The sequence below is a fragment of the Barbus barbus genome (genome assembly GCF_936440315.1).
Source record: "Barbus barbus genome assembly, chromosome: 47".
NCBI lineage: Eukaryota > Metazoa > Chordata > Actinopteri > Cypriniformes > Cyprinidae > Barbus > Barbus barbus.
This window is the reverse complement of record NC_136725.1, coordinates 16,651,486-16,667,076: the sequence shown is the minus strand read 5'-3', so window position 1 is coordinate 16,667,076 and position 15,591 is coordinate 16,651,486. Positions and strand designations below refer to the sequence as shown.

Here is a 15,591-nt window from a genome sequence, read left to right as displayed (position 1 = left end):
CAAAATTAATTGTAAATTGACTATTAGGGTTTATACATAATTTCTGTGACAGTGTTCAAGATAAATCCTTCAATCTTACTACTGGAGCTGCCCGTATCAAATGATTATTAAACAGCAAGCAAACTATGCAAAAGCGGCAGTCCTTCAGTGTCCGAATTCACTCACTCGTTTTCATTCACTCCTTCAAGTGAACTGTATGAGTGGACTAATGTAGGGAATAGTGAATGAGGGTATAGGGGGCGATTTCGGATACAGCTAAGTAGATCCAACATGGCAAAAAAAGGACAGACAGGAACTTAAATGCATGGGATAATGAGGGAATTGGGAGGAACACAGGTGCACAGAATGACTAATTAAACTAAACGAGGACAGGAACAAATAAGGAAAAACAGAAACAGGGGCAAAACACATATGTACGCAAAATCACAGCCAGTCCAGAATCTTGACAAATGCACTGACATCTTGAATGAATCATTACATGACATTTGTTTGAGTTTTGTTTAACTCACAGACTGTGAATTAAAAAGTGAGTTTTAGGGGATTTTTTATTTTTCTTGAGAGTGATCCCAGACCATGTATTACAGGCTTTTGCTTCAGTGAACCAAATCGTTAAATTAGGCCTTGTTTATTTAACTAAATTAATACAGTCATCTCTAAGATAAACAATTACTTAACCCCTGAACATAATATACACAGTAGTCAGTATAATATTAATAATACAAACATATTTAATAATACATTCATATAATAATACAACATATTTCTGAATCTATAGTCTAAGCTAATTAATAATGTCAGACGGAATGCTCTAATGTGGTTGATATTTCTGTGATCACAGCTTTATCTATAAATTTCGTCGTAATGATTATATATTTATCAAATGTTAAATAATTATTTATATACCAAAAGTAATAGTAAATAACTACAACAAGCAACTTCACAAACCATCACACAGTACAAAGATGATAAATGGCATATAACCATGTTCTGCATCTATAAACCTACAAAAAAATGAAATATCTGATGACACGACAGTGGTTTAGTGCTGCAACAACTAAAGGATAAATACAAGATAATATTTGGTTATGAAAATAATTGTCAAAAGATTTTATTATTGATTACCCAGGTCTGTGTACTGCCAATGTCCACCAGTGATTTCACTGTAGAAAAAGTGCATGACCAATTAGCGAATGCTTCAAAGAAGCACATAAACAAAACTTTTCTTGTCAGGTGCTGCTGTTTAAAGGGTTTGTTTATCCTAAGCCCAAGTATTTAGCCTAAAGGCCCATCCTGAATATTATATAATTCTTTCTATGCAGTATTTGTGTAATACAGACCATGAAATACAGGCTTGTGCTTCAGTAAACCATATCATTATATTATGCCTTGTTTATTAAACAAAATTTAGTCAAACACTATGACAAACAATTACTTAAACCAAGAAAATAATAAACACAGCTCTCAGTAAAATGACAACAAGATTCCTGAATTTATAATCACCCCTAATATATAATACCAGCTGGAAGGATCTAATGTGACTGATACTGTTATACATTCAAATATGTGATACAAACAGTGAAATTGTTCCCGTGGCAATACTGGTAGAATATCTCATGGAAAGATCTCTCAGCAAATCAGATTTGGGGGCCAGAAAAATTGTTGTAACATTTTGTAACAAATTACAGCTCTTTAATATGTACCTCCCCCCTTTTTCAAGAGACCATAAGTAATTGGACACTTGACTCAAAAGCAATTTCATGGACTACATCAATTAAGCAGGTAAAAGGTCTGGAGTTGATTCTGTGTATACCATTTCCATTTGGAAGCTGTTGCTGTAAACCCACATCATGCAGTCAAAAGAGCTCTCCATACAAGTGAAACAGAAAATTGTTAGACTTCAAAAACAAAATCTGTCAGAGAGATAGCAGGAACATTAGGAGTGGCCAAATCAACAGTTACATTCTGAGTAAAAAAGAACGCACTAGTGAGCTCAGCAACAAAGTGTCCTCAAGTCGCGTTTGTTCTTGTGCGTATCGCATGGCTTTGCAGTTTGTGTAATAAGTAGTAAGGCGTGGCCAGCTGCATTCAAATACAGAGGAGTATATATTTGCTCTGTACACTGCGGCAACCTTTGTGTACAGACCATCGACTCCACCGAACAAGGACACCAACAAGCACCTGAGTCTTGTTTTTTTCCCCCCTTTCTTTAATTTTTGTATAACTTGTTCTCAGCTACTTCTATCTGTACTTAATATGTGCATTCAGATCTCTACTGTTACTACTAACACTCGTAAATCACGCAATGTGCGTTGGAGGCAGCACAGTCCTAACAATCTGTGTACTGTCCCTATGTCCTCTACTACTTTACTCTCTATTCCAATTGGTCTCTGGAAGTCTGCGGTAAACAAAGCAGACTTTCTTTAATCTATTGCTACTTATTCAAGTCTCAACCTCATGGCCCTAACTGAGACTTGGATCAAACCTGAGGACACTGTCACTCCTGCAACCCTCTCCACTAATTTCACTTTTTCCCACACCCCATGCCTGATTGGGAGGGGCGGAGGGACTGGTCTACTTATTTCAAAAGAATGGAAATTTGATGGTCTACCATCTCTTACTGGCAAACAGTTCATTTGAATCAAACGCAAATACTATTACCGACCCTGTTATAATTTTTTGTTAATCATTTTGTAGTTATTTATCGTCCCCCTGGTCAACTGGGTAACTGCTTAGATGAGTTGGATGCGTTACTCTCAAACTTCCCTGAGGACAGTATTCCTTTGGTACTACATGGTGACTTCAACATCCACCTAGATAAACCACAGGCTGCTGACTTCAACACTCTGCTTGCCTCATTTGACCTCAAGCGCATGTCTGCTACAGCTACTCACAAATCAGGTAACCAATTGGACCTTATCTACACACGCTACTGCTCAACTTACAACACTTTAGTTACACAGTTGCAAACCTCAGACCACTTCCTCATCACTTTTAACCTCACACTGACTCCGGACACAACCCACACTCCTCCGCAGGTCACCTTTCGGCGTAACCTATGCTCGCTCTCTCCCACTCGCCTATTCTCTAGGGTTTCATCCTCACTTCCTCCACCCTCTCAGTTTTCAGCACTGGACTCAAATACTGCTACTGACATTTTTTGCCACTCTAACATCTTGCTAAAACAACTTTTTCCACCTTTCATCCAGACCAGCACGCATCAACTCCCCTGCCCTCTGGCTGTCTGATGTTCTCCGGGAACATCGCTCTGGACTCAGGGCTGCAGAGAGGAAGTGGCGCAAATAAAAAAAAACTCTACTGACCTCAGTGTATATCAGTCACTCCTCTCCTCCTTCTCTGCAAGTGTCTCCACTGCTAAAACAACATTCTACCACAACAAAATTAACAACTGTTCAGACTCTATGTTTAGAAATTTGACAATTTTATGTACAAAATGAACTCATTTCAAATTTGATGCCTGCTACAGGTCTCAAAATAGTTGAGACGGGGGCATGTTTACCATGGTGTAGCATCTTCTCTTCTTTTCAAAACAGTATGAAGATGTCTGGGCATTGAGGTTTTGAGTTTCCAAAGTTTTGGTGTTGGAATTTGGTCCCATTCTTGACTGATAAAAAATCAGCTGCTAAAGAGTTTGTGGTCTTCTTTGACATATTTTTCTTTTAATGATGTGCCAAATTTTCTCTATAGGCGAAAGATCTGGACTTCAGGCAGGCCAATTCAGCACCCGGACTCTTCTACTACAAAGCCATGCTGTTGTAATAGCTGCAGTATGTAGTTTTGCATTGTCCTGCTGAAAAACACAAGGCCTTCCCTGAAATAGACGTCATCTGGAGGGGAGCATATGTTGCTCTAAAACCTTTATATACCTTTCAACATTCATAGTGCCTTCCAAAACATGCAAGCTGCCCATACTGCATGCACGTATGCACCCCCATACCATCAGTGATGCTGGCTTTTGAACTAAACGCTGATAACACACTGGAAGGTCTCCCTCCTCTTTAGCCCGGAGGACATGGCATCTGTGATTTCCAACAAGAATGTCAAATTTGGACTCATTTGACCATAGAACACTTCTCCACTTTGAAACAGTCCATTTTAAATGATCCTTGGCCCACAGGATACAAAGGCGCTTCTGGACCATGTTCACATATGACTTCCCTTTTGCATGCTAGAGCTTTAGTTGGCATCTGCAGATGGCACGGCGGATTGTGTTTACCGACAGTGGTTTCTGGAAGTATTCCTGGGCCCATTTAGTAATGTCAATGACAGAATCATACCGATGAGTGATGCAGTGTCATCTGAGGGCCTGAAGACCACGGGCATCCAACAAAGATCTTCGGCCTTGTCCCTTACGCACAGAGATTTCTTCAGTTTCTCTGAATCTTTTGATGATGTTATGCACTGTAGATGATGATATTTGCAAAGCCTTTTCAATTTGACATTGGGGAACGTTGTTTTTAAAGTATTCCACAATATTTTTACTCACTCTTTCCCAGCTTGGAGAGCCTCTGCCCATCTTTACTTCTGAGAGACTCTGCCTCGATAATACATCCCTTTTATAACTAATCATGTTACTGACCTGATGTCAATCAACTTAATTAGTTGGTAGATGTTCTCCCAGGTGAATCTTTTCAAAATGTTTTGCTTTTTCAGTCCTTTGTTGCCCCCGTGCCAACTTTTTTGAGACCTGTAGCAGAAATCAAATTCGAAATGAGCTCATTTAGTGGATAAAAGTGTAAAATTTCTTATGTTCTCTATGTTCTATTCTGAATAAAATATTGGCTCATGTGATTTGAAAGTCTTTTAGTTTTCATTTTATTAAAATTTAAAAAACGTCTCAACATTTCCAGAATTCGGGTTGTTTGTATGTATGTATGTATAATCTGAAGTTGTGTATTCATACATTTAAAAAAAATGTTTTCTAGATAATGGCTTACATTGACTTACTCCTGCCCCTTTTTGTGCAAGTCTATAGGGAGAAGCGTTGCTCCATCAACTAAAGTCTCAAGCTCAAGCTATGATCTAATATAAATATCTATCTGATGGCTTGTATAGTAATGTCATTCTGGCAGCTTTGGAGAAGGTAGAGTATGTGTTTCCTTTGTTTCTCTCTAATGGTTTTACTGCAGTGAGAGTTTTATTATTTGGTAAAAATGATTATATCAAAGATATTCCAAGCATTTTGTCTATAAAGCGCTATGACTGGAAATGAAATGATTACTTGAATATTCTCTGTTATTTATTGTATTTCTATAACAGTTCTTCATCAAAGGTGACTCGAAAAAGCCAGACAACAGGCATCATGAGCTTCATGCAGTCAAACTCCTCTGCAAATGTGACCTTTGTTCATCCTGCTACATTTTTCATCAATGGCTTTTCTAATGTTCCACATGTGAAATACTACTATATGTTCTTGTCTTTAGTGTATGTTGTGACTGTTTTGGGGAATTCATTTATTATGTCTATCATTTATTTGTCCCGCAGACTTCACACAGCCAAATACATTCCTGTTTTTCATCTGGCCCTTTCTGATCTATGTGGAAGCTCAGCTTTGATTCCAAAAGTCATTGACACATTTTTATTTGGGCACCAGGTTGTTTCATATGAAGCATGTTTGGCAAATATGTTTTTTGTATATCATTTCATGAATCTCCAGTCTTTGACACTACTTGTTTTGGCTTATGACAGACTGGTTGCTATTTGTTTTCCTCTACGGTATCATGCCATTGTAACCAAACCAGCCATGTTTCTGATCATAGGGGTGATATGGATTTTTTCTGTGACATATTTTTCCGTACTTGTAGGTTTGGTGAATAGACTCTCGTTTTGTGGATCTAATGTGATTAATAGTCATTTTTGTGATCAAGGCCTTATCTATAAACTAGCTTGTAATGATAATTCTATAAATATTATGATGGGAAAAATTAGCTTTGGTCTCCTCATGTGCACACCACTCATACTGATCATCATCTCATATTTCTGCATTGCTCTGGCTCTGCTTAAGATTGCTCATGGTGCTGATCGGATCAAAGCCATGAAAACCTGCACCTCTCATCTCATGTTGGTGGCAATCGGATATCTCCCACTTATAAGCAATAATATTGCAGCCTTAACAACATCTATTGATCCAAACACCCGGATAATTAACAATTCTTTGAGACAGGTAATACCATCTATGCTAAATCCCATAATATACACTCTAAAGACAGAGGAGGTCATGCAATCCATAAAAGAACTGTACAAACGTAGTAAGGTGAACACAACTCAAGAAAGAACAATGAAATGCAGTTGGAAAAAATAAAATAAAAAAAAACAATTACAGTAACAATGATAATCTTACTGCTTATCAGCTGTGATCATTCAACAAGTATATATATAACACACTTCACTGATATAGCATGTTTGATGCTGTAACCGATACTGTGTTGTAAACGGGCGAATGTGTTTAAACCTCTGGGCTGAAACCTAGTAACCTGACACCTGAGATGCTTTGTGTTTCCTTCCTTTGTTCAACGCAATATACAAATAATTTTAGTCAAGATTCTATTAAAGAAATGTCTCGGCACATAATTCTCTTTAGAATGTAATGAAATTTAGGTAAATGGTCAAAAAATTATAACAAAGGTTTATAGGAATGCTTCTGCATCATGTTTTCTTTACTATCATGAACTGAAAACTTCAAACTCCATATATAGATGTCTTGAATTAATAATTAGCTGGCATGAGTTCTGCTGACTGTGACTCTCAGACTCTCAGTTTGTGAATTAAACAGTGACTTTCATGGGATCACTTTTTTTCTTGACGGTGATCCCAGACCTTGTAATGGCTTGTGCTTCAGTGAACTAAATCAGTTTATTAGATCTTGTTAATTCAACAAAATAAATAGAGTCAATAATTATGACAAGCGATTACATAGAGTAAACCCAGCACAATATACACAGTATTCTTTATAATGACACACAACAGCTTTCTGCATCTGTAAACCCACTTAGTAACTAATAATAGAAGGAAAGAAACTGTACAAAATACACTGGCCTGCTTATATGTGACAACAACACTTTATTGAAGACAAATGTATTCTAAGAATGCTTTTAAAAATAAAATACATTAAATGTTTTCTGTACGAAGGAGGTGTCAGTAAAATCATAATAAATTTACACTTTTTGGACCACCCGCATACAATGTTCGTATTTTTCACATAGTAAGAGTAGTACTGTATGCTACTTTGTGGGGGCTTAAGCACCCAATGCCCATAGGGAAGTATAACAATAATCTCCAAGGCGAAAACTGACTAAATTCACAGAGGTCATGCCTGGCCTGGGTGATCATTCCAGAACACTTGTACACCCTCAGCACTCCACGGGCTGAGAGCACACAAGTAAACTGACCTGACAAGTTTAACCTGTTAACCTTCGCCCCCCATTTTGGGCCTCACAGGTGAAAAAAACCTACCTAAATTAAAACGGTAACAGTTCCTGACTAAGTGTGCTACACAAACAAATTAGGTATCTTTGGAAAGAAGACACTCTAGGCTTTACTATCCATCATCCAGAGTTGATAATGCTCAAAAAGATAAAAAGTTACAGACACTGACGTGCCTTGAAAAATATTTTTCCACACTGACTGTTTTTTTATTTCATATACAAATACATGAAATAAGTCCTGGAGCAATCCAGAAAAGTAATGGATTGAAAGCCACATGTCTCATGAGTTTATATTTCAAATTTGAAGAAGATACCATAACAAATGAGATTCCTGCAATATTTTTTTCTGAAACTATTTATAGTCCTCCCACCTCCCTGTTTGAGGAAAAATAACCACCAAATGTATTGCAGAATTATACAAACAATTTTAGTCATTATACATATTCCTGCATAGTTTTTCAATTATAAAATAATAGACAGAATTTTAGACATCATATAAGTGATTTATTTGAGCACTAAAAAATACAAAAATAATTATTTGAGTAATAAAAAAGGAAACAAAATAGAAAAAAATGTTTTGTATATAGTATGTATGTATATATTCTGATTGCCAGACATAAACTGATACTGGCAGACATGGTCATACAGTCAGTAATCACACGCTGATGTGCGTCCATACAGATGATAATCATACAGATGGGCCATATAATCAATAATAGCTGATCATTGAATCACAATGATAGCCGTCATAGAGTCGGTAATAAACACACTGATGTTCGTCCATACATATGATAATCATGCAGATACGGCCACATTCCCCACACAACACACACACACTCACATATAAAAAATGTTGAAGAAAAAAAAAGAGAAAGTTTTTGTATGGATAAAGCAGATCGCTAAGTTACGCCCCGTTCAGATGACAGCGTCATAGCCTGCGTCAGAGCGTGCGTCAAGCTTTCAGGAGAGAGAGTGCCAAATTCAAATAATCTATATTCCGCTTTTCTGAGACTTTTTTTTCCGTGGACGGGCTCATTCTGTTTGTAAAACTGTATGCTACAGCACCGTGTTGTTTTTTTTTACCACCAAGACGCTGTTTTTGAGCGTAATTTATTCCATAACGGACGCAAACAATAACTCTCCCGAAGAAATGAAATGTAAACAAAGGAATATTTATCCTTATTACAACGTTATTGTTTCGCTGGACTAAAAGTGCTCGCTGGGATGTTGTTCTGTGGACCCTTACCCCTCTAACTAAACTGGGATTTCAGCAGTGGATGCGTTTGTGGCTCGTTATTACAATGATAATGGTATGTACTGCTTTTTTATTCTGCATGTTTTGATGTGTACTGCTTACACAAATGCTGCTTCTTCCAAGGGGCCAGGGCTGCTGCATGGCCAGAGCACGTTCTTGTGTGACTACCGCTCTCATCTGAGCTGAGTTGAAAACTGTCCCCAGGAATGATAATCACTGGCTGGGAGACAGCGAGCTCTTGGCAAAATTGCCCCTGAGACCCAGACGCTCTAAGTGGCTGAAAAGGAGGGTCCTGTGAGATATAAATTCTGCCTCCAACTGGGCCAAAATGAACCAGTCATTGAGGTAGTTGAGAATACGGATTTGCTTCTGCCTCAGAGGGGAAAGAGCTGCATCCATGCACTTCTTAAAAGTGCGGGGAGCCAGAGACAGCCTGAAAGGAAGGACCATATATTGATAAGCCACACCCTCGAAGGCGAATCTCAAGAATCGCCATACCCTGTGCTGTGTAAGTGTTGTGTATATATTGTTTGCTTATTTATGTTTTTAGAATCTGTACAGCACATTGGTCAACTTATTGTTGTTTTTAATCGTGCTTTAGAAATAAATAGCCTTGCCTTATCTCACCATGGGCTCCTCTCACACCTGCTCCACCTCCATCATTTAGCCCCCTGGTGTTGTCAGCCCTTCCTCCACCATGTCTCCTCCCTCTGTCGGCTCCACAATGGGTCATCTTCCTGGATGGGCTCTGGAGCATCTCTCATCTCCTCCTGCTCCGGGCTCCTCCTTGGTTCCTCCCTCCATCCTGACTCCTCCCACCATTTTCACCACCCTGGCTCCTACCTCCATCATCGCCGTCCTGGTTGTCTGCCTGCCTGCCTGCCTGCCTTTCTGCCTGCCTTAAATCTGTGTATTTAAATTTCTGTCCGTTCAGTTTAAGTTTGTCGGATATTATTGTTGGATACATTTGCTTTGCTGTTTTGAACTTTTTCTGGATTTTCTATTTCGTTTCCCTGTGGATATACTAAAGACTGTGAATTGGATCTCCTCTATGTTGTGCTCTTGATCTGAGCATAGCATCCTGTGACAATTTATCCTTTACCATAATAAATGCTGACAACATACAATGGGCTAACTTCAATTCACCCATAATTAACATGGTACCATTAGCTTGATGACTAACAGTGATTCTCTGTGTACAGTAGCACTCTGAATTTTCCAAGCTTGAGAATGAAGGGGCAGGAGTATTCAGGTCTATAGAGATGGTCCTTAAAATTCCAATTTGGTCAAGGTAGAGTATATAGACCATGTGTTCCTTCTGATTCTCTCTAATGATTTTACTGAAAGATTATTTTATTATTAGTTCAATAAGATTACATAAAATAACATTCAAACATGTTTGTCCATAAAAGCACTGTGACCGGTAATGAAATAATTACTTGAATATTCTCTGCTATTGAATGCTTTTCTGTAATGTCTTTTAATCACAGGTGACTAAATCAGACAACAGGTATCATGAGCTTCATGCACTCAAACTCCTCTACAAAAGTGACCTTTGTTCGTCCTGCAACATTTTTCATCAATGGCTTTTTTAATATCCCACATGCAAAATACTACTGTGTGTTCCTGTATTTAGTGTATATTGTGACTGTTGTAGGGAATTCATTTATTATGTGTATTATATATTTAGCCCAAAGACTTCACACAGCCAAATTCATTGCCGTCTTTCATTTAGCCCTTTCTGATCTGTGTGGAAGCTCAGATATTTACAAATATGATTAAAAGATGAATATGAGACAAAACTACAGAATGTCACATTTTATTATTGGGTGATTCAACACATAGATGTTTTACCAGCTAAGAAGTTCAGCACTTTTAGAGTTTCATCCCTCTATCTGATGTGAGCATAAGTATTGGAACAGTTGCCTCACAGATCTTTCTAAGTGATCAGCTGTGTCCTGTTGCATTAATTCTTCAGATATTAAAAGCAGGGAATGTGTTGTATCAGTTATATCCATTACTTCTGTATTCTGAATCTTGCATTCGATGATGACGCACACAAACCAGGAAGAAGACGAGGGAGCTGACTTTGAGAGAAAAGCAAGCAATTTGGATGCTAAAAGAAAAGAGGAAGTCAATTAGAGCTATAGCAAAAACAAAGGGCATGGAGAAATCAAGAGTTTGGAAACCACCAGTGCCACTAGCAACCAACAACGACCTGATCGGCTGAGAAAACAACAGTAGTTGATGACAGACATATCATAAAAGCTGTGAAAATGAACCCTAAAAGACATGTCTGTAAAATCACCAATAACTTCCAGAAAGCTGGGGTGATGCTCTGACAATCTACTGTCCTCAGGAGACTTTGACACAGAATTACAGATGCTACACAGCAAGATGCAAACCTCTGACCAGCACCAAAAATAGAAAGGCAAGAGTAGAGTTTTCAAAAAAGCACAAAGATGAGCCAGAAGAGTTTTGGAACTGTGTTTATGGACCGATGAGACAAAGATGAACCTTTATCTAAGTGATGGGAAAGCAAAAATGTGGAGAAAAAAAGGGAACTGCAAAATATCCCAAACATACAGCCTCATATGTAAAACATGGTGGAGGTGGTGTCATGGCATGGGCATGCATGGCTGTCTCTGGAACAGGCCCTCTCAACTTTACTGATGACTTAATGTATGATGACAGTAGCAGAATGAATTTGGAAGGGTACAAAACCATCTTGCCTACCAATATTCAAGAAAATGCCACCAGATTCATTGGGAAGTGCTTCATATTGCATCAGGACAATGACCCAAAACACCCTGCCAGTTCAGTCAAGGAATTTATAAGGGCAAAGAAATGGAAAGTCTAAGATTGCCCAAGTCAATCTCCAGATTTAAATCCGATTGAACATGAATTTTACCAGATGAAGAGGAGAGTAAAGGCAGAAACTCCCCAAAACAAACAACAATTAGAATTGGCTGCATTAAAGGGTGGGAAAAGTATTTCAAAGGATGAGACCAAGAGTCTGGGGATGTCTATGGGTCACAGACTCACTGCTGTGATTGTGCACAAGGGATCTGCAACTAAATAATAGCTTTTAATCTTTTATATCTGCCTTATGTTCAACTGTCCCAATACTTATGTTCAGATCAATGAGTGGGATGAACTCTAAAAGTGCTGTTCTTTTTATTTGGTAAAACATGTATGTGATGAAATGGCTAATAATAAAATGTGACATTCTGTAGTTTTGTCTCATATTCATATTTTAATCATATTTGCAAATGTCTTGACTCCACAGCCAACAGAGCAATTTTGTCTTTACTGTTCCAATACTTATGGAGTGGACTGTATATGTTTTTTTTTTGTATATCATTTCATGAACACGCAATCTTTGACACTACTTGTCTTGGCTTATGACAGACTGGTTGCAAATTGTTTTCCTCTACGGTATCATGACATTGTAACCAAACCAGCCATGTTTCTGATCATAGGGTTGATAAGGATTTTTTCTGTGACATTTTTTTTCTGTACTTGTAGGTTCTGTGAATAGACTTTCTTTTTGTGGCTCTAATGTGCTCGATAGTTATTTTTGTGATTATGGCCCTATCTTTAGAATAGCTTGTAATGATAATTCTCTAAATATTTTATTGTGTAAAATTTGCTATAGTCTTCTGATTTTTACACCACTGACATTGATCTCATTTCATATTTCTCCATTGCTCTGGTTATGTTTAAGATTCCCCATGGTGTTGACCGTATCAAGGCCATAAAAACCTGTACCTCACATCTCATGTTGGTGGTAATTTTTTATATCCCGATTTTGAGCAATAATATTGTGTCGATAATAACACCTTTGCATCCAAACGCCGGGTAATTAACAATTCCCTGACGCAGACAATCCCACCTATGCTGAATCCCATCATATACACTCTAAAGACAGAAGAGATAATGCAATCAATAAAATAATTGTACAAATGCAGCAAGGTGAATACAACCACAGAAAGAAGCGTGAAATGCAGCAGGAGAATTTAAAAAATAAAAAGTATAGCTTTAATCTCACTGTATCAGCTGTGAGCAAGTTTGATTTTGTCTGTATTTGTAAGATAAATTGTGTTGTAAACAGGCCAAATACTTTGGGCCGAAATCTAGTATACATATATGTTATATAATAACAATTTTAGTGAAGATTCCAAATAGACATTCTGAATTCAGTGTTCATTAGGCATGTATTTTGAGTGTATATTTTTAAACAAAAATACTAAAGGTTTTCTATGATAGAGTAAAAGTGGGCAGCCATTTATGCTGTGGCACCCGGGGAGCAGTTGGGGGTTCAGTGCCTTGCTCAAGGGCACCTCAGTCGTGGTATTGAGGGTGGAGAGAGCGCTGAACATTCACTCCCCCCACCTACAATCCCTGCCGGCCCGAGACTCAAACCCGCAACCTTTGGATTACAAGTCCAACTCTCTAACCATTAGGCCACGACTTCCCAAAACAGTCAGCTGGCATCATGTCTGTCATGGAATGGCCTCCCCAATCACCCGACCTCAACCCAATTGAGCTACTGTGGGAGGAACTGGACCGTGATGTCCGTTAGTGTCCAACCAGTGTGTATCATCTTTGGGCAATCCTTCAGGAGGCTTGCAGTAATATACAGTATCAAGTCAATGTTTGAATAAACTGACAGCACGGATGCCCAGATTATGCAGAGCTGTAAATAGCTGCTAATGGTGGATATTAAATGAAAAATATTTCTACGTATAAACTGTTTATGTAATAAAATATGTTTTCGTAGTTTGTGTTGTCCCTTATCAGTGCAAAATTATCACAAATTAAAAAGGATTCATGCCAATATTGTCCAAAACCCCACTTTTCTAGGGCGTGTATATATAAAAAACAACAACACTAAAATATATTATTAGAGTAAGAGAAATATACCCCAAGCAATATATACATATATATTGCTTGGGGTAGAAATATACATAATAATATATTTTAGTGTTGTTGTTTTTTTAAAATATCAATATTCATAATAAAGTGCTGATGAATATTGCTGAAATTTGAAAGAACAGTCGAATGATAAGGGCATGTTGCTGGTTTTATTTATGAATTTATTTTTATTATTTTATTTTTTATTATTGTCTTTGTTTTATTTGACCTATTTTAGCACCCAATTGATTTAATCATGTCGAACACAGCTTTTATTTTCAAAATGTCCCACAAAAGATGCCGTCGGTTTTCATTTATGTTCCCTCATCTCAACTGCACCCCTTGATTGTGAGCTTTGAGTTTAATATATGGGCGTTTTGTACATTATATATATTTTTCCCTCTCCCGTTTAGCTTCCTTGAGAAAGAATTGGATACAAAAATTACAAAAAGATTTAGAACTGTTTTTAGGAGAATTTTAACTGCTTACTGTATATACTTAAATAATATTATGGTTATGTAGACTACATGCAAGTCAGACCTGCTGTACTGTATCTCCTTAAAATGGGGGGGGGGGGGGGGGGGGGGGGGGTAACTTGTATAACAGTATCTAGTTGTGTAGTTACTCCTGCATCTTTTTTTCTCCCAAATCTGTAGGGAGAAGGGGTGAACTAAAGTCTCATGTGCAACAGAATGATCTACTATATATATTTGTTTGATGGCTAGTAAAATAATGAGCTGGTGGCAACTTTGGAGAAGGTAGAGTATAAACCATTTCCTCTGTTCTGTTTCTCTGTATAGTGATTTTCCTGACTTGTATTAAATATGTTCAGAATGATTATATCAAAGAACATTCAATCATTTTCATTAATGCAATGTGCTTGTAAATTAAATGATTATTTGAACATTCTTTGTTTTTGAACAGATTTCAATAACAGGGTTTTTAATAAGCAAGATATAAAGCCAGACAACAAGTATCATGAGCTCCATGCAGTCAAACTCCTCTGCAAATGTGACCTTTGTTCGTCCTGCCACATTTTTCCTCAATGGCTTTTCTAATGTTCCACATGTGAAATACTACTATATGTTCTTATCTTTAGTGTATGTTGTAACTGTTTTAGGAAATTCATTTATCATGTGTATCATATATTTGGCCCACAGACTTCACACAGCCAAATACATTGGTGTTTTTCATCTGGCCCTTTCAGATCTGTGTGGAAGCTCGATTTTGATTCCAAATATAATTGACACATTTTTGTTTGGGCACCATGACATTTCATATGAATTGTGCTTTGTAAGTATGTTTTTTGTATATCATTTCATGAATCTGCAGTCTTTGACGCTACTCGCTTTGGCTTATGACAGACTGGTTGCTATTTGTTTTCCTCTACGGTATAATTCCATTGTAACCATACCAGCCATGTTTCTGATCATAGGGCTGATGTGGATTGTGTCTGTGATATATTTTTCTGTACATGTAGGTTTGCTGAATAGACTCTCTATTTGTAGTTCTAATGTGGTTAATAGTTACTTTTGTGATTATGGTCCTGTCTGTAGATTAGCTTGTAATGATAATTCCCTAAATTTACTGATGGGAAAAATTTGCTTTGGATTCCTGATTTGCTTGCCTCCAGTGCTGATCATCATCTCATATTTCTGCATTTCTCTGGCACTGCTTAAAATTGCTCATGGTGTTGATCGGATCAAAGCTCTAAAAACCTGCACCTCACATCTCTTGTTGGTGTCAGTTTTTTATCTTCCACTTTTAAGCAATAACATTGCAGCTGCCACAACACCGATCCATCCAAACGCCCGGTTAATTAACAATTCTTTGACTCAGATAATACCACCTATGCTGAATCCCATTATATACACTCTAAAGACAGAAGAGGTCATGCAATCCATAAAAGAACTGTACAAACGCCACAAGGTGACTACAACAAGAGAAATAAATATCAAATTCTGTGTAAGAAACTAA

The 15,591-nt window shown here is 37.6% G+C and overlaps 2 protein-coding genes and 1 pseudogene across 3 annotated transcripts; all 3 read left to right on the top strand.

Moving 5' to 3' along the window:
• Nucleotides 1–5,320: 5,320 nt before the first annotated feature.
• On the top strand, nucleotides 5,321–6,319 carry LOC306865875 (olfactory receptor 51E2-like; the record flags this gene model as incomplete). Its single annotated transcript, XM_079410698.1, has 1 exon — nucleotides 5,321–6,319. The coding sequence occupies one exon, from the start codon at nucleotides 5,321–5,323 to the stop codon at nucleotides 6,317–6,319; it is 999 nt and encodes a 332-aa protein (XP_079266824.1).
• Nucleotides 6,320–9,394: 3,075 nt separating this feature from the next.
• On the top strand, nucleotides 9,395–12,654 carry LOC306865874 (olfactory receptor 6B2-like; annotated as a pseudogene). Its single transcript has 2 exons — nucleotides 9,395–9,559; nucleotides 11,987–12,654. The product of its transcript is annotated as an olfactory receptor 6B2-like (transcript).
• Nucleotides 12,655–14,592: 1,938 nt separating this feature from the next.
• Nucleotides 14,593–15,591, top strand: LOC306865873 (olfactory receptor 1468-like; the record flags this gene model as incomplete). Its single annotated transcript, XM_079410697.1, has 1 exon — nucleotides 14,593–15,591. One exon carries the CDS (start codon nucleotides 14,593–14,595, stop codon nucleotides 15,589–15,591), a length of 999 nt encoding a protein of 332 aa, XP_079266823.1.